Source organism: Chanodichthys erythropterus, chromosome 6, assembly GCF_024489055.1.
Source record: "Chanodichthys erythropterus isolate Z2021 chromosome 6, ASM2448905v1, whole genome shotgun sequence".
Classification (NCBI taxonomy): Eukaryota; Metazoa; Chordata; class Actinopteri; order Cypriniformes; family Xenocyprididae; genus Chanodichthys; species Chanodichthys erythropterus.
Window position 1 is genome coordinate 12,053,508 of NC_090226.1, and position 23,993 is coordinate 12,077,500.

The 23,993-nt window shown below is 42.0% G+C and overlaps 1 protein-coding gene across 5 annotated transcripts in view; it reads left to right on the forward strand.

The window, feature by feature from the left end:
- The window catches only part of iqsec1b (IQ motif and Sec7 domain ArfGEF 1b), a 201,567-nt gene that overhangs the window by 61,230 nt on the left and 116,344 nt on the right, over window positions 1–23,993 (forward strand). For 3 of the 5 annotated variants that reach the window (XM_067388051.1, XM_067388059.1, XM_067388060.1), the window contains exon 3: window positions 2,802–2,909. The exons of the other annotated variants lie outside the window; for them this stretch is intronic. In XM_067388051.1, coding sequence (XP_067244152.1) covers window positions 2,802–2,909 — 108 coding nt within the window. The remainder of the gene's footprint in view (window positions 1–2,801; window positions 2,910–23,993) is intronic. 5 annotated transcript variants of the gene reach the window in all.

The following is a 23,993-nucleotide window of genomic DNA, read 5'->3' on the forward strand; positions in this document are numbered from 1 at the left end:
AGATGTAATCTGCTCCCTTTTAATTAATCATGGGGTTGCTTAGTTTAGAAAAAAATGGTTGTTTCATTCCTTGTTTTTGACTAGACTACGGCTGGATGAAATAGCTAAAAATATCTCTGTCCAATGATATTTGTTGTATATCTTTGTATTTATATTCAGTATTTGCTCTGAAATGTTTTTTTTTTTTTTTTTTTGTTTTTTAATTCACCCAGCCCTAAGAAGGACTAACTTAATGTCCTCATCCATATTGGATAAGCACAGGATTTTGCTTTTAATCTCAGCAGACATTACTTATTGTCAAACTAACAATTAATGTTCAAATCGCAGGATGCTTTTGAATTGAGGAAGCATGCCATGATTTTAGACATATCCTATTCTTCTTATGGGCTGGTTTTCCCAGCATCATTGTCCCTAATTATTTGATTTCCTTAGTTTTCAAGGTGAAGGACTTGTCATTTTGTTTTTTCCAAATGATGAAGAGTTGTCATGGATTTAGCACTCTAGTTGATTACGTAAGCACATTTGTCTTTCTTATTCATTTCATTATTCTTTGCATTCTAATTCCCTTTTTCTGTCTGCCCCTTACATTCAGCCAGATGAGTGCTGATTCAGCCAATAATCAGCCACGGTTCGTCTGTAAGGGCATGTGGGGCTGAAGACCTCTATATACTGAATCAATAATAAATTGTAAATGTGTTCAACATTCTGCTACAAATATTTTTCAGATTTTCTAGACTATTTTAAAGTAAGCAGGATATATTAAAATTTAACGCATGGCTTCGGCAGGCATGTATTATCATACTAAGCAGGGCAGAGGGTCTCTGAGCCCTGCCCAGCTCTACAGCACCTCACAATTTTCCAATGTAAATCTGTGGTGAAAAATGGAACTGCAGCATGCTCTAATTGAGAGCCATTGGGGCAGATTTCAGACTGCCCCGCTTATTTTTACGTTGCCTTACCTTGCTCCAGACTATGACGGTATCAGTACGCTTCAGCTATGTGTACAGTATATAAGTCTGCATCAGGTATGTAACTAGTTGGCATGTCTGTTCTTCCTATGTGGAGTAGCATATCAAATGGATAAATCCTTTAGTTAACACGCTCATGTGAATAGCCTTTATATAGTTCTGTTGTGTTTGTTTTATGTTTGTTTCGAGAATAGACATGACTTTCTTTTCCTCACTGGAATTCCTCAACATCTTGTAATATTCTAAACAACATTCGGAGGCAATAAAAACTACATTAAGGCAATTCTAAGATATCATTGTACTTAAAGCCTGTCATTCAATATTAGAGCGCCACCTTCAGTTTGAATAAGTCAACCTCTGCCAAAAGTAACTAACTAAAAAGTAACTAACATAACTAACTAAGACCTGGGCACCTTGATATAACTTTGACATCAAATGTTAGTCAAGACTTGAATGCTGTATAACATAATATTTAAGGTCAGTTTGGATGGCAGTTTCTTCAAGTGCAACTGGAAGTGAAATTAAAACCAACACTGAAATTGGTTTGATGTGGTCACCGTGATTTTGCCAAGACATGTTCCGACCTAAACCTAAACCTGGAAGAACATTCCAGTCTGAAAATTTAGTCTTAACCCTATTCCTACCCCTAAACCTAATCCTACCCATAACTTAACCCTAAAATCAGAGGGGAAAGATAGGTGAATAACATTGATGCAGAAGCACCTAACCCTGGTTGCAAGCCTAAACTTGACATAAACGGTAAACTTGTCCCTCAAATCTGATTGGTTGATTGGAATGTTGTTCCAGGATCAACAAAGATCCAGGAACATGTCTTACTTGGCAAAATCACGGTGACCGGTTTGATGTATATGCTGGCCAATATGTTTGACATTCAGTTTATATCAAATCAATGTCATGGTTTAGACATAAAATTGATGTCATGTGGACATCACATTGACAGCAATGATTTGTGTGTTTGATATTTATCGCACATTATGAATTCTTTGTCAGCCTGATTAAGTTTAAGTAGCATTTTTTTTTTTTTTTTCAAATTTGATGTTCTTTCGACCACCAACCCAGTAGGAACTTGATTTTGAGAAGACATCAAATATCCAGATCCAACTGATGTCAAAAGCCTGACATGCTATGCTAGTAGTGATGGGAGAGACTCTGCTTCAAAAGCATTGACAATCCTAAAAAAAAACTGCATAAAGAATTAATGTCGAATGGACGTCAAGTTTTTAACATCAGTTTGATTTGCAGTTTTGGCTTGTTTTTTGACGTCAGTGTGTGAACGTCAAATGGACGTCAAGTTTTTGGACGTTTTTTTAAGCATCAATTTTATGTCAGTGTGTGTGAACGTCAAATGGACGTCAAGTTTTTGATGTCAATTTGATGTTTTTTTTATAGCACACAAGTCTTGTAGGCTTGTTGTATGATAATTTTATGCCATTTTTGCATATTTTTTTAAGCTTTTTGTAGCACTAGCTTCTGTTCATTGTAATTGCATCGAAAAGAGTACAATATGTTTTTCAAAACGTCTCCAGTTTTGCAAAAGAAAGAAAATCATATTGTTTTGGAATGACATGCGAGTGAGTAAATGATGACAATGTTCAGTTTTTGGATGAATCTCTTTAGCCATAATTGGTTTTATTGTGCATGTATACAGAGTGTTTCCATCATTCCAATTCAGTACATTTCATTTTTTAGCACATTTCAGACTGTATCACGGCTTGCCTGTGATTTGTTCCCTGTTGACTGTGATCTGTATGACCGAAGATCAAGAACCTCATGTAAGCTGAACATGTCTCTCTCTTTCTTTTCCTTTTGAAGACGGCACGCTTCTTTACCCCTTGATGTCACAGATAACCCTGGCAACTTTATTGTGCCGCTGTGTCGAAGAAGTTACCCCTGTCGCAAATGGAAGTCTGCATCTCTTGGGTAAATGGAAGGGTTTAATATTCACTTGCTTAAGATGCTAATATCTCAGAGCTGCTGCATGGACTAACTGTCTTATTCTCTACACATATCTGTGGCCTGGTGTCAGGTAATGCAAATTGTCATGCGCCCATCATAGTGCTGTACGGCTGATTGCTTAAAAATACAAATCCATGTTCACTTAATAGATGTGTCTGCCATGAGTGGGCCACAGCAGTGCTGTAATGCTCCTTTTTTCTGGCTTCTGTGGAAGCAGACCTCCTGTGTCTGATGGTGCACTCAGATGGAAAATGAAGAAACCCATAGATTCCTCCTGCTGTGGAACAGTAGGGTGCTGTGTCACTGATTGTGTGTGACATGTTGTATGGTGCAGGGTTTTACTGTGTTGGATTGGATGTAAAATATAAAGTATAAAATTTGAATTACATCTCTTAAAAAAAAAAAAAAAAAAAAAAATATATATATATATATATATATATATATATATATATATATATATATATATATATATATATATATATATATATATATATATATATATATATATATATATATAATAAATACAACATCATTCAGTTTCTGTCCACTGTCCATATTGGCCGAATGACAGTTCTGACTGAACTGTACTGTGGATGTCTAATGCAAGAGTCCAAAATTAACAATTACCATGTTCCCTTTGTAAATAAAATGATAATATTTTTCATATTTATTTATACAGTACATTCCAAAAGTTTGGAACCACTAAGATTTTTTTAATGTTTTTAAAAGAAGTTTCGTCTGCTCACCAAGGCTACATTTATTTAATTAAAAATACAGTAAAAAACAGTAATATTGTGAAATATTATTACAATTTAAAATAATATTTTAACAATATATTTCACAAAGTAATTTATTCCTGTGATGGCAAAGCTGAATTTTCAGCATCATTACTCCAGTCTTCAGTGTCACATGATCCTTCAGAAATCATTCTAATATGCTGATCTGCTGCTCAAGAAACATTTAATGTGTACAATTGTACAAAATATTTGTGTACAATATTTTTTCAGGATTATTTGATGAATAGAAAGTTCAAAAGAACAGTGTTTATCTGAAATCTAATCTTTTGTAACATTATAAATGTCTTTACTGCCACTTTTGATTGATTTAATGCATCCCTGCTGAATAAAAGTATTCATTTCTTTAATTTCTTTTCAAAAAAATAAAAATAAAAATTCTTACTGACCCCAAACTTTTGAACGGTAGTGTATAATGCTACAGAAGCTTTGTATTTTAGATAAATGCTGTTCTTTTGAACTTTCTATTCATCAAGGAATCCTGAAAAAAAAGTACACAACTGTTTTCAACATTGAAAATAATCATAAATGTTTATTGAGCAGCAAATCGGCATATTAGAATGATTTCTGAAGGATCATGTGACACTTAAGACTGGAGTAACGATGCTGAAAATTTGCATCACAGGAGTAAATTACTTTGTCAAATATATTTAAATAGTACACAGTTATTTTAAATTGTAATAATATTTCACAATATTACTGTTTTTTACTGTATTTTTAATTAAATAAATGTAGCCTTTGTGAGCAGATGAAACTTCTTTTAAAAACATTAAAAATCTTAGTGGTTCCAAACTTTCGGACTGTACTGTATATATTTCAAATAATTTAAGTAAATATAAAAAATATACATATATAACACTTATTTATTACAATTTTATTCATATACAAAAATGTATTTAAAATAAATTTATAATAACAATAATGCAAAATAGCGTCAAATAATTTTTCTGTGCTGCACAAACTTAAGCCAATCAGAAGATATATAATGTTTAGTAGTTTTAATTGACTAAAAACACATTGCTACATGCTAGAAAAGTTTTCCACAAGACATTTAGTATAGAAAAGATTGTAGTCTTTGTTTTGCCCTAGCATAGCCAATAGCACATCCAGAGAGCTCTCATGATTATAAGCCTCTTCTAGTTTGTATGAAAATTCATGCTAGCCTGGTGTCCATGGAGGATTGTTATTCTGTGTCCTGTTAATTAGCTGTGTTGTTTAGCCTTGTTTGATGATTTTTAATTAGCTTTGGAGATGACAGGTTCTGATAAACATTAGTGATTACCGCGAGGGCTCGAGACGTCCCTGTACGTTAACTGCCGTTGACCACAGATCTAGAGAACTTGTGAGGCATAGAGTGCAACTACAAATAACATCGGTCATCCCGTGGGATCTTGGGCTCAAGCAGTTGGGTGGAGCATTCAGAGATTTCTCAATCCTGGTTTCATGAGATCAGACTTTGCTTGAGCCAGGCAGGGAAGGCAATGATAAAAGGATGAAATGAAAGAACATTACAGTGTGCGAGCATGAGCTCAGGCCTGTAAATGAAAAAAAAAAAAATGTTAAAGGGATAGTTTACCCAAAAATTAAAATTATCCCATGATTTACTCACCCTCAAGCCATCCTAGGTGTATATGACTATGTTCTTTCAGATGAACACAATCAGAGATATATTTAAAAATATCCTGGCTCTTCTAAGCTTTATAATGGTAGTGAAAGGGGGTCGGGATTTTGAAGCCCAAAAAAATGCATCCATCCATCATAAAAATAATCCATATGGCTCCAGGGTTTAATAAAGGCTGTCTGAAGTGAAGCAATGGTTTTTTGTAAGAAAAACATCCATATTTAAAACTTTATTAACTATAATAACTAGCTTTCGGCAGAAGGCCATACGCATAAATTTGCGGCAGAAGAGTAACCCCTGACCGGACGCAATGATGGATATATGGATATTTTTCTTACAAAAGCACATCACTTCGCTTCAGAAGGCATTTATTAACCCCCTGGAGCCATATAGACTATTCTTCTTATGATGGATGGATGCATTTTTGGGCTTCAAATTCCTGACCCTCATCCACTACCATTATAATGCTCAGAAGAGCCAGGATATTTTTAAATCTCTGATTGTGTTCGTCTGAAAGAAGATAGTCATATACACCTAGGATGGCTTGAGGGTGAGTAAATCATGGGATAATTTTCATTTTTGGGTGAAGTATCCCTTTAAGATGAGTGACAGATGCACAGTAACCATTTTTGTGATATGTGAAAGACATCATCTCCAAAAATTGAAAGGCACCACCAAAATTGACAACCCAGGATCATTGGAAAAAAATGTGGTTGTGGTGACATTTTTGCAAAATTATGATATGCTGCTTTCAAAGTGAAAAGTTCAGTGAGTGGCACCAAAGCTCGTTCAGGTTTACGTTGGTTGTTGTACGTATAGCGGCAGTGAGTGGCGGTAAATTTATAATGCTCTATTATGTTTGTAAATAATATACTACCTACCCTTAACCCTGTGGTTCTCAACTCCAGTCCTCGGGACCCACTGCTCTGCACATTTTGTATGTCTCTCTTATCTGACACACTCAATTCAGTTCATGCAGACTCTTCTAATGAGCTGATGATCTAAATCAGGTGTGTTAAATAAGGGATACATACAAAATGTGCATAGCAGTGGGTCCCGAGGACTGGAGTTGAGGAACACTGCCTTAACCTAACCGATAGTTCTAGCAAATATGAGATAAAAACGCATTTGCTGAAGCAACCATGCCAATTTAGTTTGCTTCTACAAGTCTTTGAGCTCTTTAATCGTGACTTTTTTATTGGACTGGAGATTCTCATCAAGTTCAGTGCTATACCAGGTGAGCAACTGAGCAATTTTACAGCATCAGAAAAGCCATATTTATGAAGTTGGTTATGTGATGCAAATGTCAAAATGTATTAGTTTTCAAATCATACACTACAATGAAAGTGTTTTAAAGTCATAACATAGTCTTGCTCAAGGAACAGTACAAAAAAAGTCTTTATTATTTAATCAGAATTTGAGTGAAAAGTAATAGAAGTTATTGCCATTTTATTGCCTTTAGTGTTCATTTCAACTGGAAACTTCAATGAATTCCATAGTTACGTTTTTTTGACCTTTGTAGAAATGTAGTTATAGAGGCATGTTTTTCCAAAGACCCTAGACCCAACATTGACATGGCTCCGGGAATTGATGAAGCAATAAGGAAATGGCTATTGATCAGAGAACCAATTGCAATTCCAGATACACAAGTTAAGACTGTCATACTAGCCTTTTCTTAAAACCTAACTTCAAATAGTGTTGTTTTGCTGCTTTTCAATACTTCATTACCAGCTAACAAGGTAATAAATGTATTCTGTATCAAGAATGCAATTACATTTAAAGGCCAATGTTGATTTTAGACCCAATAAAAGAAGATTCTAGCCTCTGCTACATATTAGAATGCAAATTACAGCCTCTGAACTTCAACAAGCGGGTTCTTAATTGCAATACCCTCATATTTGTAATCAAGGACTCCACTCAGAGACCATGAGATCGATAGTGGTGGTTGCTGTCAGAAAAATGCTTTCAGGTGATTGCAGACATATATCTAAACAGCAGCTGCCAAGTTACCTGTTGTGTCATTCCATTGTTTGGAGTTGCATACTGCCTTAATACGTTCTCTGCTACTATATACTTTACATAATACAGTACATTCTAATTTATGCTGTATGTGTATTGTTTGTAGTATGCAACATTTCAGTATGGAAGGAATATGTCTTTATTTAACTAAAATACCAGTATACGTTGGTGCACATTGCATGGGATGTTTGTTGTTGTTGTTGTTTATGTGTGGAATACCTTCAGCTGAACACAATGCAATGCACTTAACTTTTTGACCTTCCATTTCTGTGTGTTGGAAAATCATATTAGCTGCAGTTTTTATTAATTTATCTCCAGTGTTGCTCATAATGCATCACAAGTAACACAAGTTACGTAATCAGATTACTTTTTTCAAGTAACTAGAAAAGTAATGCAATTTTCAATTTACAATAAAATATCTGTTACTTTTTCATACAAGTAACGAGTCTCTCTTTATTAACAAATGTTTTATTTATTAAATTGTTAAGTTAGAGTGATCGACCAAATTTTGACCAAGATTAAGAATATATATATTTTATATTTAATATACTGTATCTCACAGAAGTGATTACACCCCTCACATTTTTGTAAATATTTTATTATCTTTTCATGTGCACTGAAGAAATGCCACTTTGCTACAGTGTAAAGTAGTGAGTGTACTGTCTGTGAGTGTACTGTTTGTAAATTTGCTGTCCCCTCAAAATAACTCAACACATAGCCATTAATGTCTAAACCGCTGGCCACAAAAGTGAGTACACCCCTAAGTGAAAATATCCAAATTGGGCCCAAAGTGTCAATATTTTGTGTGGCCACCATTATTTTCCAGCACTGCCTTAACCCTCATGGGCATGGAATTCACCAGAGCTTCACAGGTTGCCAATGGAGTCCTCTTCCACTCCTCCATGACGACATCACAGAGCTGGTGGATGTTAGAGACCTTGTGCTCCTCCACCTTCCGTTTGAGAATACCCCACAGATGCTCAATAGGGTTTGGAGACATGCTTGGCCACTCCATCACCTTTACTCTCAGCTTCTTTAACAAGGCAGTGGTCATCTTGGAGGTGTATTTGGGGTTGTTATCATGTTGGAATCCAATATGTTGGATCATGCTTTGCTTCAGTATGTCACAGTACAAGTTGGCATTCATGGTTCCCTCAATGAACTGTAGCTCCCCAGTGCCGGCAGCACTTATGCAGTCCCAGACCATGACACTCCCACCACCATGCTTGACTGTAGGCAAGACACACTTGTCTTGTACTCCTCACCTGGTTGCCGCCACACACGCTTCACTCTATCTGAACCAAATAAGCTTATCTTGGTCTCATCTAGGGCTGGGCGATATATTGAATGCTTTTGTCACGCGCATTTTGTCAGTAAAGCCGGTTCCCTGATTGCCGCTAAATCGCCATCACCTGCTTTCAAATGACGCGGCATTTAATAGACAGAGCCGTAGTTCACTGATAAGCCACGCAATATCGCGTTTAATATCGATATGAATCGCAGTTGATATTGAACGCGATATTGCGTGGCTTATCAGTGAACTACGGCTCTGTCTATTAAATTGCTTGTCTTCAGCAAACTGTTTGCAGGCTTTCTTTTGCATCATCTTTAGAAGAGGCTTCCTTCTGGGATGACAGCCATGCAGACGTTTGATGCAGTGTCTGGCGTATGGTCTGAGCACTGACAGGCTGACCCCCCCACCCCTTCAACCTCTGCAGCAATGCTGGCAGCACTCATACGTCTATTTCCCAAACACAACCTCTGGATATGACACTGAGCACGTACTGTACACTCAACTTCTTTGGTCGAGGCCTGTTCTGAGTGGAACTTGTCCTGTTAAACCGCTGTATGGTCTTGGCCACCATGCTGCTGCTTAGTTTTAGGGTCTTGGCAATCTTCTTATAGCCTACGCCATCTTTATGTAGAGCAATGATTCTTTTTTTCAGATCCTCAGATAGTTCTTTGCCATGAGGTGCCATGTTGAACTTCCAGTGACCAGTATGAGAGAATGAGAGCGATAACACCAAATTTAACACACCTGCTCCCCATTCACACCTGAGACCTTGTAACACTAACGAGTCACATGACACCGGGGAGAGAAAATGGCTAATTGGGCCTAATTTGGAAATTTTCACTTAGGGGTGTATTCACTTTTGTGGCCAGTGGTTTAGACATTAATGGCTGTGTGTTGCGTTATTTTGAGGGGACAGCAAATTTACACTGTTATACAAGCTGTACACTCACTACTTTACATTGTAGCAAAGTGTCATTTCTTCAGTGTTGTCACATGAAAAGATATAATAAAATATTTACAAAAATGTGAGGGGTGTACTCTCTTCTGTGAGATACTGTGTATATAATTTTTTATATTATATATATATATATATATATATATATATATATAATATAAAAAATTACACATACATATGTGTATACATAGTATATATTTATATAATACATATATATATATATATATATATATATATATATATATATATATATATATATATATATATATATATATAAATAATTATAAATAATTATAAATAAATAATTATAAAAAATAAATAAATACATAAATAATTAAAATAAAATAATACATAAATACATAAAAAAATTCTCTTTCTTTTCTCTCTTTTAAATTTGTTTTTGAATTAAAATTTTTAGTACTTTTATTAAAGTGAAATTGAACCGATTGAATTGCCAGGACACATTTTTTTTAAAAAACAATTAGATCGAAAATTGCTAAATAATCAGTTTTGATTTTATTTTTAAGATAATATACAGTAAATACTAATTGTATTTTTTGTATTTCATTCTAAACATAAGCATAGAGACAATAAAGATGATTTTTTTGTGCTAACATACCCTCTATATTATATATGTCTAGTCAATCTGTCTCCACCCTGTGGTTCTCACAGGGGATCTTTGCGTGTCCATTAAAGGGAGTGGCTGAGTGTGGAATTCATTAGTATGCATGCTGGGTAGAGCAGGAGGTAGTCATATACTTGAATCCACTGGCAGACATTCGTATCCAAGCTACTTTGATCTTAACTCCTCGGCTTACACACCCATCCCTGATATATCAGGACCTGATGTTTTTGTTCACTTACCATATTTTACATCTCTACTGTGTCACACACATTTCTAAAAGAGAGTTAATGGAACTTTTTTTTTTCTTTGGGAGATACTAGATTCACAATTAGTGCAATTTCCTCTAGTATGTTGGTTTTCTTGTTCTTTGTAGTGACTGTACTTTGCATAATAACTGTCATTTGCACGAAAGAGCCTTTAGAAAAGTCTTAAGAAGTAAAGTTTGGCAGTTGGAGCTCTAGAATGTCTTTTCTGCTCAGCAGTAGCTCTGTTGTCAACCATGACAGTGTGTGTACGGTGTGTGTGTCTGTGTGATCCGTCTAAATAACGACTCAACTTGTCACCACAGGAGGAATTTCGACAACAGTCAAACCAGCATGCTTCACTGGAAGCTGCTAATGGACCGCAAAACAGCAAAGCATGCTTCCACAAAACTTCTTCGACATAACAAACCCCCTGAAAGATGAAAAACACATACTTTGATTCCCCAATGCACGTTGTAATGCTATTAGTCTGTGTAAATATGTGCTTGAAGTGTGGAATGAGAGTTTCATTTGAGACATCAGTGGTTATAATACAATATTTGCATAGTAGAAGCGAGTCATTCTATTAGTTGCCATGCACAACCAGACGTACATCTGATGAACATTTCTTCTGATTATTTTGACCAAGAACCACTTTGACTAGAAAATTCTACATTGTCCCATAGGGTAGGGAATTGAATAAAAGAAAATAAATGAGTTACATAAGTAAATAGGCTGATTTAAAAAAAAAAATGTGTTGGATATACAATACACTTTATTTCCAAGTGAATTGAATGACAGTTTATTTTAGTTTTTATCTTATTTACTTGATCAAAATGGGCAATATCAGCAGAGCTGAACAAATAAAGTCAGATAAATCTTTACATTTACAGTAGATTTATACTATTCAGTGGAATGTGTGCTTGTATTATGCAAGTGTGCAGCAATAAATTCTGACCTATGTCAAAACTATCTGATACTAAGAGTTAAGAGGTGTGAGACAGACTGTTTATTTGGCCTTCAGATCCTCGAAGGTCTAGATATTGGCTTAAGTGTATGTGAGTGTGTGTGTGTGTGTGTGTGTGTGTGTGTGTGTGTGTGTGTGTGTGTGTGTGTGTGTGTGTGTTTAAGTGAGTCTCTGCTCTCACTTGACTGATTGTTGTTCAAGGTCACGGACAGTTTGCAATAGAGCAATGCCTCATGAAAGGTCCGTGAGGGAGTTCTGTGGGTCAGTATAGCAGTTAATATCTCATTCAGCATTTTCACATAGACCTCCTTTGTCCTCATCCATTAGATAACAAGTTGTGAAATAACAAAAATCCCTGGAGTAATTGCAAAATACAGGATTACAGGTGAATTGCATGAATACAGGTCACATGACAAACTAAGACTATAGCACCTCCATCCTCACAGTTCATCACATTTGAGATAAGGGTTTAATGAAACTATTTTCTTTTAAAATAATATAGAATAAATAAAAATATTATTTATCCTACTACATTAATTTTATATTTATTTTTATATATTTTTTATATTTACACTAATTTTGAGAGAAATTAATGCAGCAATGAAGTTAAATACAGCAAATAATTCAGCAAGGACACATTAAGTTGATAAAAAGTGATAGTAAAGATGTTTATAAGATTACAAAAGATTTATATTCCAAATAAATGCTGTTATTATTAAGGAATACTGAAAAATTATATCACAGTTTCTTCAAAAATATAAAGCAGCACAACTGTTTTCAACAATGATGACGATCAAAAATAGCAATAATACAGTAAAAAGCCTTTATTTATTTATGTATTTATTGGCTCACTTGTCGCCTCGGAGAATACACTGTGAGATGCTGTGTGTGAACAGAGGCAGAAGTTACCACACTCCCCATCTGTCTTTTAAAGACCTACTGTGTTTCATCTCACCTGTACTGTATTGATGACACGAGCTCTGCGCTGTCATGTGAGATTTTGGCGATAGGGTGCAGTAGTTCTCCAATAACTACCGTTGCTTCTTAGGATGGGCGAATGATAAAGTGATGATGGGGGGGGGGCAGAGCTAATTCATCACTGTAAACGCCTGAGGATCTGAATGTGTCCAACTCCGTGCCTGTCAAAGGACCGAGTCCTACAGGCAGTTAATTAACTCCCCATCCGTGCTGAGAGGAGGTATAAGTGACACAGGTGCCAGCCTCCAAAAGCAACAGTGAGTGTGCTGATTGTAGATTGAGTGCTCTGATGTACTCCCATTAGATTAAACAAAGCCAGTTGTGTAGCTTATCTCCCCACAGCTAATGTAGTTTTGAACAAAACTGTAAAACTTTCCGTGGTGGTTACACAGTGGAGTTACACATTTGTAATTCTGTGGTGAAAGGGAGATGGAATATTGCACTCTGACCTGAGAGACTACTGAGACATGAAATCTAATTTGATTTCTAAAGGAAAGTACAATTTACTCAGAACTTGCAACCAACTGGAACATATACCATGTAATTCTGACACTAGATTTGAGATGTTGGTAAAAAAAAAAAAAAAAAAAAGAGAGAGAGAGAGAGACCTTAAAGGAAAAGTTCAACCAAACATTGAGAAATTATGTAATCTTTAATGCACCCTGTTGTGAAACCTTTATAACTTTCTTTGCTCAGTGAAGCACAATGAGTTATATATATCATATATCTTTTAATCTTTATATCTTTTTTTTAGTCATACAGACTTCTTTATTGTACTTTATTGTACTTCATACAGACTTATATATATATATATATATATATAATTAATATATAAAATGAATGTATAAAATGTGGCTTTTAATGACATTTAAAATACATTGAAATAGTAAACAGTTATATTATAGCGTAATAATATTTCACAGTATTACAGTTTTTACTGTATTTTTTTTTTTTTTTTTTTTTTTTTGGATAAAATAAATGCAGGCTTGGAAAGCATAAGATACTTTAAAAAAAGAAAAATAAAACCTCGCCAACCAATAGTAGTACATGTCTGCTTTTTGGTATAATTTAATCAACTTTAGGCATGTAGATCATTTCAAAGCTAATACACATTAACTAAAAGCCACAAAACTCCAGTTTCAATTTCATCAGGTCTTTAATTGGTTCTGAAATTCAACTGGTCAAGTAGATGGACCCTGCTGGGCTTATATGAATGTAATGAGCTTATATGAATGTAAGAAATGTCATTTGGGTTTTATTAAACTTTTATTATTAACTATGACCTTCACTAGCCAGATCTACTAATCTAACTTTCATAATTATAATTTTATGACATATGGGATTATATGTGATTTCATATACACACTAATCTGTCTATTTTTAATTATGGCTGGCGGGTAGTGAGGGTTATATATGATGGTGTATATAGGCCAATACCTCTCACTCTCTCTCTCATTTTAATATGTAAGCAATTTAGCCAATCATGACAATCATCTTTTACGGTTAATTCATGTGAAATTGACCTTTGTCTCAAGGTAGTTTTTTAATTATAGCATTTGAGTCCTTAGGGGGAAATCAGTCTAGAAAGATAGAAAATTGATATGAGCTTATGTGGACATTTTAGCAATGTTTTTTGGCACATATGCCTTTATTCATGTGCAATTATTATCATAAAATATATCACATTGCATATTGCTTTTTTGCCAGCCTTAGTATGAACAAAGAGCTGTTAGAGTGTGTTTAGGACTTTCTCTGAAAGAGATGGTAACCTAAACTCTTGTGTTGAACAGGAACTAGCCTCTCTCATCTTACAGCAATATGTGTTAATTATTCATAGTCAGGATCAATGCCTTAACTAAACATATCACTGGAAGTCATTTCCTTTCCTTACGCAGCAATTTTCTGAGCATATGATATAAGCAAACATCTTTCATAGAATATCACATCCAACACATTTTGATAAAATTCATTAGGCAAAAAAGGTTCAAAGCTGTCACTGCATGGGCACGACCCTTTCTGGATCATATTTACCCCTAAAAGGTGCATATTAGTATGTTAAAGGTATATATTGCATGTATTTTTTCACAGTTCTTCACAATGAATTGCTAGTATTCCTCACTTTGGATAAAAGCGTCTGCCAAATGAATACATGTAAATGTATATTAGTACCAGAAGTGCACATATTAGTATCTCTGTACCTTTTGCCATAGTGACAGCTTTTGGTACCTTTTTTTCTGGGATTGTTGTAATGTGTGGTTTGATTATTTTCATCTAACTCAGGTGCCCAAAGTATTTGTAGGTCCCCCAAGTGCACAGAGAGATAAGGGAGAATAGACTCTGAGCCCCCTCAGATAGAACATATGTTCTGCCCTGAGATACCAGTCCTTTAATTTTTCCTGACATACTGCCTGCTGCAGTCACCATGTCACCAAGCGTATAGCAAAAAATGTATAGCATCGGTTGTCCCTGTCCAGACTCCTTCCCCCTTTGTCTCTCCCTCTCTGTGGCCAAAGATAAAGTAAGGCTTAAACGCTGCCACAGGCTGCTGGAGAGGTTCAGAAGGTCTCCGTAAAATTGATCGACTCCCTTGCAAAGACCTCACAGATGGAGGGGCAGCAAATTCAGAGGTCTGTCCCACCATCTGCCATGCTGCTGGGAAAAAACTTTGGGATCAGTTGGAACTCCCAACATGACCAAATGTTTATGCACGAGAAGTGGACAGGACAGCTTTTAATTTGTTATTTGTAAAAGTTTTTAAATGACTGTCTTGGTGCCAATATTGGTGGAAGTTTCTTGAGCAGCAATTCATTATATTAGAATGATTGAAGGATCATGTGACACTGAATACTGGAAATGATGCTGGAAATTCAGCTTTGCCATCACAGAAATAAATTACTTATATATACAAATAGAAAACAGATTGTAATACCGTTTTACATTATTACTGTTTTACTATGTTTTTGATCAAATAAATGCTGCCTTGGTGAGCATAAGAGACAAAAAAAAAAAGTAAAAAATCTGGCAACCTCAAGGTGTATATGTATAATGTATTAATATTTTTTCCCTCACTGAACTGTGTTCTTCACTTCTTGCACAGTTACAATTCATACTGATATTTCTTGAAGTTGGTTTTATATGATGTAAAAATCTGTTATCAGGTTAGAATCAAGTCTTATAAGCACTAAGAAAATTGGAAATTTGTACCATGCATTAGTGTTTGCCCTTATCTCAAAACTCAATGTCAAAGTTATCACACTAATGTTACCTGCAGCTAAAGTGTTCTAAACAACCTCTCCACCTCCAGCATAATTCTCCTGTCCATGTTAAGATCCTCTCCAGTTCAGTGAATCAATACAATCCACAGTAATAATTTAGTATAGAGTACTGGAAATATTTATTTTGTTTGGTTTATTTAACAAGCTCTATTCACACAAACAGTTATAACTCCTGCCAGAGAATCATAACTCTTAAATTAACTGTCATTAAATATTACATTAAATATTGACTATAATGTTTTTCTTCTCCCACATCAGGCAGCTGATAATGCATCTATTAGGTTTCTATTCAGTCATGGATACTTCAGATAGCTGTTCTATAGAGGATAGCTCATGCCAGGTGGTAGCTGTAAGGGAGATGTTCATTACCAAGTTTGGAAAAGTATGATGATACTAATAGTGCTGTACTAACACCCCATCCCGGAGCACTGGGAGAGGAGGGAAAGTTCAGCCACCTGTTGCACAAACTGGCCGAATGCTTTTGGGAGATCTGTGGAGACACGTGCAGACATCTGGCCCTTTCTCAACATTCTAGAAAGGCCAATTCACACCGCACCAACAGTGTGTTACCCCTGTCGGAGTCTGTTGCCGTTTGTCGGAGCTTGTGTTTGCTGATATTTCTTCTTGTTACTATTTTATTATATATTACATATATTATATATACAGGTGCATCTCAATAAATTAGAATGTCGTGGAAAAGTTAATTTATTTCAGTAAAATTGTGGAACTCGTGTATTAATTAAATTCAGTGCACACAGACTGAAGTACTTTAAGCCTTTGGTTCTTTTAATTGTGAGGATTTAACAAAAACGTCTCGGTTACGTATGTAACCCTCGTTCCCTGAAGGAGGGAACGGAGACGTACGTCAGTAGTGACCGACGAATTGGGATATCGCTTAGAGAGCCCTATCATCTTCGTGTAAACTAAAACAAGCCAATGGAATTGGCGTGCGATATTTGCATAATGCGCACCGCCCCCGACAGGTGTATATAAATAGGAAGCAGATGCAATCGCACTCTGTTTTTCGCTGAGGAGACAACTGGTGTCCGCACTACAGCGAGGGTACAGAAACTGTGGCGACGGGACGTACGTCTCCGTTCCCTCCTTCAGGGAACGAGGGTTACATACGTAACCGAGACGTTCCCTTTCAGTCGGTCACGTTCGACGTACGTCAGTAGTGACCGACGAATTGGGATCCCAACTAAAGCGCCACAGTTACGAAACCCCTTCCAGTGCCCAGCACAAGCTCAGCCGCCCATAGCACCGGCTGGCGGTGAAGGGGCCGAGCTTACACCGAGAGAGTCTACTGCTGTCTAACCACTACCCACTAAGTAAACTAGACACACTGGGTAAGCGAACCCGTAAGGGACGCTGCGGAAACCACTACCTACCCAATGGGGGAGGAGTTTACGTGGGAATGCACATATGGACTGGCCCGGAGGGGCAGTACGCATATGGAGTCCCTGGGATGGCTCCACCTGGTTAGGGGGAGACTCATCTGACAGGTGACAGCAGAGCTGGCTCTGCTAAGGGAAAGACACGGACTCGGCCCGTAGGGAGTTTTAAACCGTGGAAAATACACATATGGGACCGCTCACGTAGAGGGGTCACGACATATGGGCCCCAGCCAACAGACAGCGTCAGCGACGGATGTAGGCCTGGCATCAGACACTCCGCAATGTCCGAGCCGAAGGGGGAGGCGGAGGAACTCGACAGGGTTCACCAAGCGGGGAACACGACTGGAGTGAAAGTATGCACGTATCCGGCCAGTGGCGGGAATGGCATTGCAAGCCGACACTTAGAGTGGGTACAACACGTCTACCGACTAGTGGATGCGAGTACACACGAGGATACCGGCTCTACACGTAGGCTATAAAACCTAGCGAACGTGTTAGGTGTCGCCCAGCCCGCAGCTCTACAGATATCTGTCAGCGAGGCGCCATGAGCCAGCGCCCAGGAAGAGGCCACCCCTCTGGTGGAGTGGGCTCTCAACCCGAGCGGGCAAGGCACGCCCTGGGATTCGTACGCCAAGGCGATGGCATCCACTATCCAGTGGGCCATCCTCTGCTTGGAGACAGCCTTTCCCTTCTGCTGGCCTCCGTAACAGATGAAGAGCTGATCTGAGGTCCTGAAGCTTCGCGTTCTGTCCACGTAAACGCGCAGAGCGCGGACGGGACAGAGCAAAGCTAGGGCTGGGTCTGCCTCCTCCGAGAGCAGCGCTTGCAGGTTCACTACCTGATCTCTGAAGGGAGTGGTAGGAACCTTGGGCACGTATCCAGGCCGGGGTCTCAGGATGACGTGAGAAGCACCGGGCCCGAATTCTAGGCACGTTTCGTCGACCGAAAATGCATGCAGATCCCCTACCCTCTTCAGGGAAGCCAATGCAACCAGAAGAACCGTCTTAAGAGACATTAGTTTCAGGTCGACTGATTGCAAAGGTTCGAAGGGATGACCCCGGAGAGCTGTGAGAACCAGGGTCAAATCCCAAGAGGGTACGGAGGAAGGGCGAGGAGGATTCAGTCTCCTGGCCCCCCTCAGGAATCTGACGATCAGATCGTGTTTCCCCAGGGACTTACCCTCAACTGCATGGTGATGTGCGGCAATGGCGGCAACATACACCTTGAGGGTGGAGGGAGACAGCCTTCGCTCCAACCCATCTTGCAGAAAGGAAAGCACGGATCCGACCGAACATGATCGGGGGTCCTCTCGGCGAGAGGCGCACCATTCGACGAACAGGTTCCACTTCAGCGCGTAGAGATTCCTAGTGGAAGGAGCTCTAGCGGAAGTGATGGTGTCTACGACCGCTTGCGGGAGATCACTCAGAACCTCCGCATCCCGTCCAGGGACCACACGTGGAGGTTCCACAGATCGGGACGCGGGTGCCACAGGGTGCCCCGTCTCTGAGTCAGGGGGTCCTTCCTCAGAGGAATCGGCCAGGGAGGTGCTGTCCCGAGGAGAATGAGGTCTGAGAATCAGGTCCGAGTGGGCCAGTACGGAGCCACTAACAGAACCTGCTCCCCGTCCTCCCTGACCTTGCACATGAGTTGTGCGAGAAGGCTCACTGGGGGAAACGCATGTTTGCGCAGACCCGGGGGCCAGCTGTGTGCCAGGGCATCCGTGCCGAGCGTGCCGCCGGTCAGGGAATAAAACCACTGGCGGAGGGCAGTTTCCGGGGAGGCAAGCAGGACTACCTGGGCCTCGCCGAAACGCTGCCAAATCAGCTGGACCGCCTGGGGGTGGAGCCGCCACTCGCCCGCAAGTAGATGCTGCCGTGACAGCTCGTCGGCTGCACGGTTGAGCACACCTGAGACACGAGTGGCCCGAAGGGACCTCAGATCCTTCTGACTCCACAACAAGAGATGGCGGGCGAGTTGCAACATGCGACGGAAGCGTAGACCACCTTGACGGTAGGTGTACGCAACGGCCGCAATGCTTAGTGAGCGGACTAGAACGTGCTTGCCTGACAACAGCTCCTTGAAGCGGGCCAGCGCAAGACGAACCGCTAGCAACTCGAGGCAATTGGTATGCCAATGCAGCTGAGGCCCCGTCCAAAGACCTGTCACTGCATGCCCGTTGTACGTGGCCCCCCATCCCGTGGCAGAGACATCTGTGGAGACCACAGCGTGCCTGGACACTCGTTCGAGGGGTACTCCGGCCCACAGGAACGAAGGGTCCAACCACCGGATAAGGGTGCGACGGCAGCTCGGTGTCACGGGGACACGGAGCGTGCCGCACTGCCACGCCCATCTCGGGACCCAGCCGCGGAGCCAGTGTTGAAGCGGTCTCATATGAAGCAATCCGAGCGGCGTTACCGCGGCTGCAGATGCCATATGCCCCAGGAGCCTCTGAAAATCTTTCAGTGGAGCCGCTGTCCTGCACTTGAGCGAGCTCAGGCAGTTCAACACCGACTGGACGCGCACCTCGGTGAGACGCGCAGTCCGTGCGACCGAGTCTAGCTCGAGACCGAAACAAGAGATCCTCTACCCGGGGGCGAGTTTGCTCTTGTCCCAGTTGACCTGAAGACCCAACCGGTTGGGAGCTACAACCATGTCGGGTAGGACTTTGTACTGACATGCCCGACCCTCGAACGCAGACCGACCTAGGAAGGGTCTGTGTCGAGGCAGAATCGAGACATGAAAGTATGCGTCCTTCAGGTCTATTGCTGCAAACCAATCCTGGGGACGGTCCAGGATTGGCCGTAGCCCACCGCCCTTTTACGGTAAAATGAAGTAGGGGCTGTAAAACCCCGACTTCATATCGGCTGGAGGGACCGGCTTGATTGTGCCCTTCGCCAGGAGGACAGCCATCTCCACCCGGAGAACAGGAGCACTGTCCAACGACACCGGAGTGAAGTGGACAGCCCTGAAGACCGGGGGACGCCGGGCGAACTGAATCGCATAGCCGAGTCTGATAGTACGAATGAGCCAACTGGACAGGCTGGGGAGCGTGCTCCATGCTTCCAGACACTGAGCCAGCAGGACCAAAGGCACCACAGACGCACCGGGGGTGGGGCAGCAAGGCAGAGAGGGACCCGACCCGGACGGCTTGGGGGCGGCCCGGAGTGGGGTCAGACTCTGCGAGGCAGCAGTGTGCATGGGAGACGGCGCACGGGACGCGGTCTGCACCATCACACTGCCACCTGCTGGCGAATGGGGAGGGAGCTGACAGCAGCGAGGCGGAGCCTGGCACACTGGCAGACACCCCCTGTTGTGACCTGGAGTTTGAGGAAACTGCTCCTTTTGTGGCAAAGTGGGTACCGCTGGACTCCGGAGAGCCAGCGGCGGTAGATGGACAGCCGCCACAAAATCCCCCCCGGCCCTCCTCCGGGGGTGGGAGAGCAGATGGAATACTCTCCCAAAGGGCAGGAACCTTCCGCTCCAGGTCGCCCGTCTCAGGGCCGAGTTTTCCCCGACCGCTTGCCACCTGGCTGGCAGAGACGGGCTGGGCACCACGTCCGCGCCCGGCACCCTGCTGTTTGGCTGGTGTAGGCTGCTGCTTTGCCAACTTAGCAGGGGCGGAGGAAGACGCAGGCGGGCGCCCTCGGCGACGAGCGGGCTGAGGCTGAGCCACGGGCGGCTGGGTGGAGGCAGCAGCGGACCGCCGTGGCATGACATGTCTGATAGCCTCAGCCTGCTTCTGTGCAGCGGAGGACTGTTGGGCACAGCTCTCCACCGCGTCGCCGAAAAGGCCGACCGGAGACACGGGGGAATCCAGGAACCGATGTTTGTCGGTCTCCCTCATGTCTGCCAAGGTCAGCCAGAGGTGGCGTTGCTGGGCTACCAGAGTAGACATCGCCTGGCCAACAGAACGCGCTGTCACTTTCGTTGCCCGGAGGGCAAGGTCAGTGGCAGCGCGCAGCTCCCCAAGCAGCTGTTGGTCAGGACCTTCCTGGGGCATCTGCGACAGCGCTTTTGCCTGATAGACCTGCAAAAGGGCCACCGCGTGCAGGGCAGAGGCAGCCTGCCCACAGGCACTGTAAGCTTTCTCAGTCAGACCGGCTGAGAATTCACAGGCCTGGGACGGGAGACGCGGCTCACCGCGCCAGCCAGCGGCCGTTGGACACAACTGCGTCGCAACAGACCGCTCGACTGGCGGGATCTTCGCGTACCCCCTGGCTAGCCCGCCGTCCAGGGAGGTGAAGGCGGACGAGGGACCAGGCCCTGTACGAGCCCCAAGCGGAGCTTGCCAAGACCTGGTCACCTCATCGTGTACTTCCGGGAAGAAAGGCATTGGGGGGACGCTGGATTTGACCAGCGCGACCCCCCGCCAAGTACCAATCGTCCAACCGAGATGGGCCGGGACAGGGTGGAGGGTTCCACTCAAGCCCGACGCACAAGGCGGCCCGGGAGAGCACAGCCGTAAGCTCGGGATCCGACTCGGGCAACGCTACCGTCCCGGGCGGCAGCGCGTCCGAATCCTCCCCCGAGGACTCAGGCTCACCTTCCGATGCAGCGATCGACATCTGATCCGCCGCCGGCACACCAAAGGTAACGGCTGGACAGTCCGTAGAGGGCCCAGCGGAAACCAACGGTGGCACGATGGGTTGCGGTGCTGATGAGGCGGCAGGGGCCCGAGGAGCGTTTCCGCTCGGCGGGGAAGCCCTGACCGTAATCCTCCGGTCACCCTTCCTATACAGCGCCGTACCGTCATTCCGGTTCCCGGGGCCGGAAAAAACGGTCGTACGCGGCATAGGAGAGGGGACCCCCGCTTCCTGAGACTTCAGGAAGGAGAGTCTCGACCTCAGCATCGCGATAGTCATGTTCCCGCAATGGGAACATGAACCATCCACAAAAGCTGCTTCAGCGTGCAGAATGCCCAAACACGAGATGCAACGATTGTGCCCATCAGCAGGGACCAGGGAACGACCGCACCCATTAACGCACAGACGAAATGACATACTGTCAGGGTTCGTCTGTAAAGCTCTTTTAGAAGGGGAAGTCAACTCACTCGTGCTGAAGCACCCAGGGAGCGACGCGATGTGTCAGGTACACCACTCCCTGACACACCGAGGAACCGGCCCAAATCGCTACACACGCACACGCTCTTTGTGTTGCTGTGAAAACAGCAGTTTTCGAGCTTATAGCTCAGCTCCTCGGAGACTCGCGACCTCGCTGAACGTGCCCTTTCACCAGCACTGAAAGCTCGCTGTAAATCCTCTTCTGAGGCAATGTTTTAGAATAAAACAAACGAAGAAAGGAGTCTTCTAAAACAGGACACCAGTGAATGGCTCCGAAGCGAAAGACAGAGTGCGATTGCATCTGCTTCCTATTTATATACACCTGTCGGGGGCGGTGCGCATTATGCAAATATCGCACGCCAATTCCATTGGCTTGTTTTAGTTTACACGAAGATGATAGGGCTCTCTAAGCGATATCCCAATTCGTCGGTCACTACTGACGTACGTCGAACGTGACCGACTGAAAGGGAACCCAGTAATTCACTATCTCAATAAATTAGAATACTTCATAAGAGCAATAAAAAAAATAATATTTTAAACAGAAATGTCAGGCTTCTGAAAAGTATGTTCATTTCTATGCGCTCAACACTTGATTTGGCCTCCTTTTGCATGAATTACTGCATCAATGCGGCGTGGCATGGAGGCGATCAGCCTGTGGCACTGCTCAGGTGTTATGGAAGCCCAGGTTGCTTTGATAGCGGCCTTCAGGTCATCTGCATTGTTGGGTCTGGTGTCTCTCATCTTCCTCTCATAGATTCTCTATGGGGTTCAGGTCAGGCGAGTTTGCTGGCCAATCAAGCACAGTAACACCATGGTCATTGAACCAGCTTTTGGTACCTTTGGCAGTGTGGGCAGGTGCCAAGTCCTGCTGGAAAATGAAATCAGCATCTCCATATGGCTTGCGGAAGGAAGCTAGCCTGACGTGGTCATACTCAATTCTAGTTCGAATATGAGTCTGATATAGGGCTGCATGATTTATCGCATGCGATTGTCATGCGTGTCTCATCAGTAAAGCCGGTTCTGTGATTAGCGGTAAATGTCCATCCATTGGGCTTTGATTATGGGGGCGTATTTCAACCGATCCAGGAAAGACCTCAATTGGATAGACCTACAACCAATCAGAGCTACAGAGTAAGTGATGTATGTTGAGCGACGCATAGTTGTCAACAGAACTCAACTGCACACATGCTGGAACTAGTAGAAGATGAGCGTAAACAATCTTTGCCGGTGTTGTAAAAAGAATAAGTATACATGGAGTACTTGCCAATTAATGCGCTGTCGATATCTTCTATAACGGACGCGATGGTGGAATCTACACATCTCAGTTCTTCGACAACAGCTGTCATTGTTGTAAACTAACCCTGTGTCTCAATCAGCTCCCTAGTTCAGTAGTCAGGTCACTGACCAGGGAGTCGGCCATTTTAAGGGATGTCTCAATCGCAGAATCCTTCCTGGGCACTGAAACGTCGCTCCCTGAAAGTCCCACAATGGAAGTTAACGGAAGTTCTTAACGGAAGTTCTGAAGTGCGGAACTTGAATCATGTGAGCCAACTCACTACACATAACGATACGCGATAGATGTTTTTAAAAATACAAACCTTTATTTTATTATATTTCAGCATAAATATACATCGCTAGACAGGTAATGAACATAATTCAACCCAAGTGCTCTTTGATGACGTGGCTGATTACGTTTCTGGTGATAATCTGTCAATCATCGCCCTGACAAATGTGATTGGTCCGAACAGTTTCTGTTCGGGCATAATTACTCCTCTACGGATCGAGTCCAGACCGTTCGGCTGGCATCCAGGCTAGAAGGAA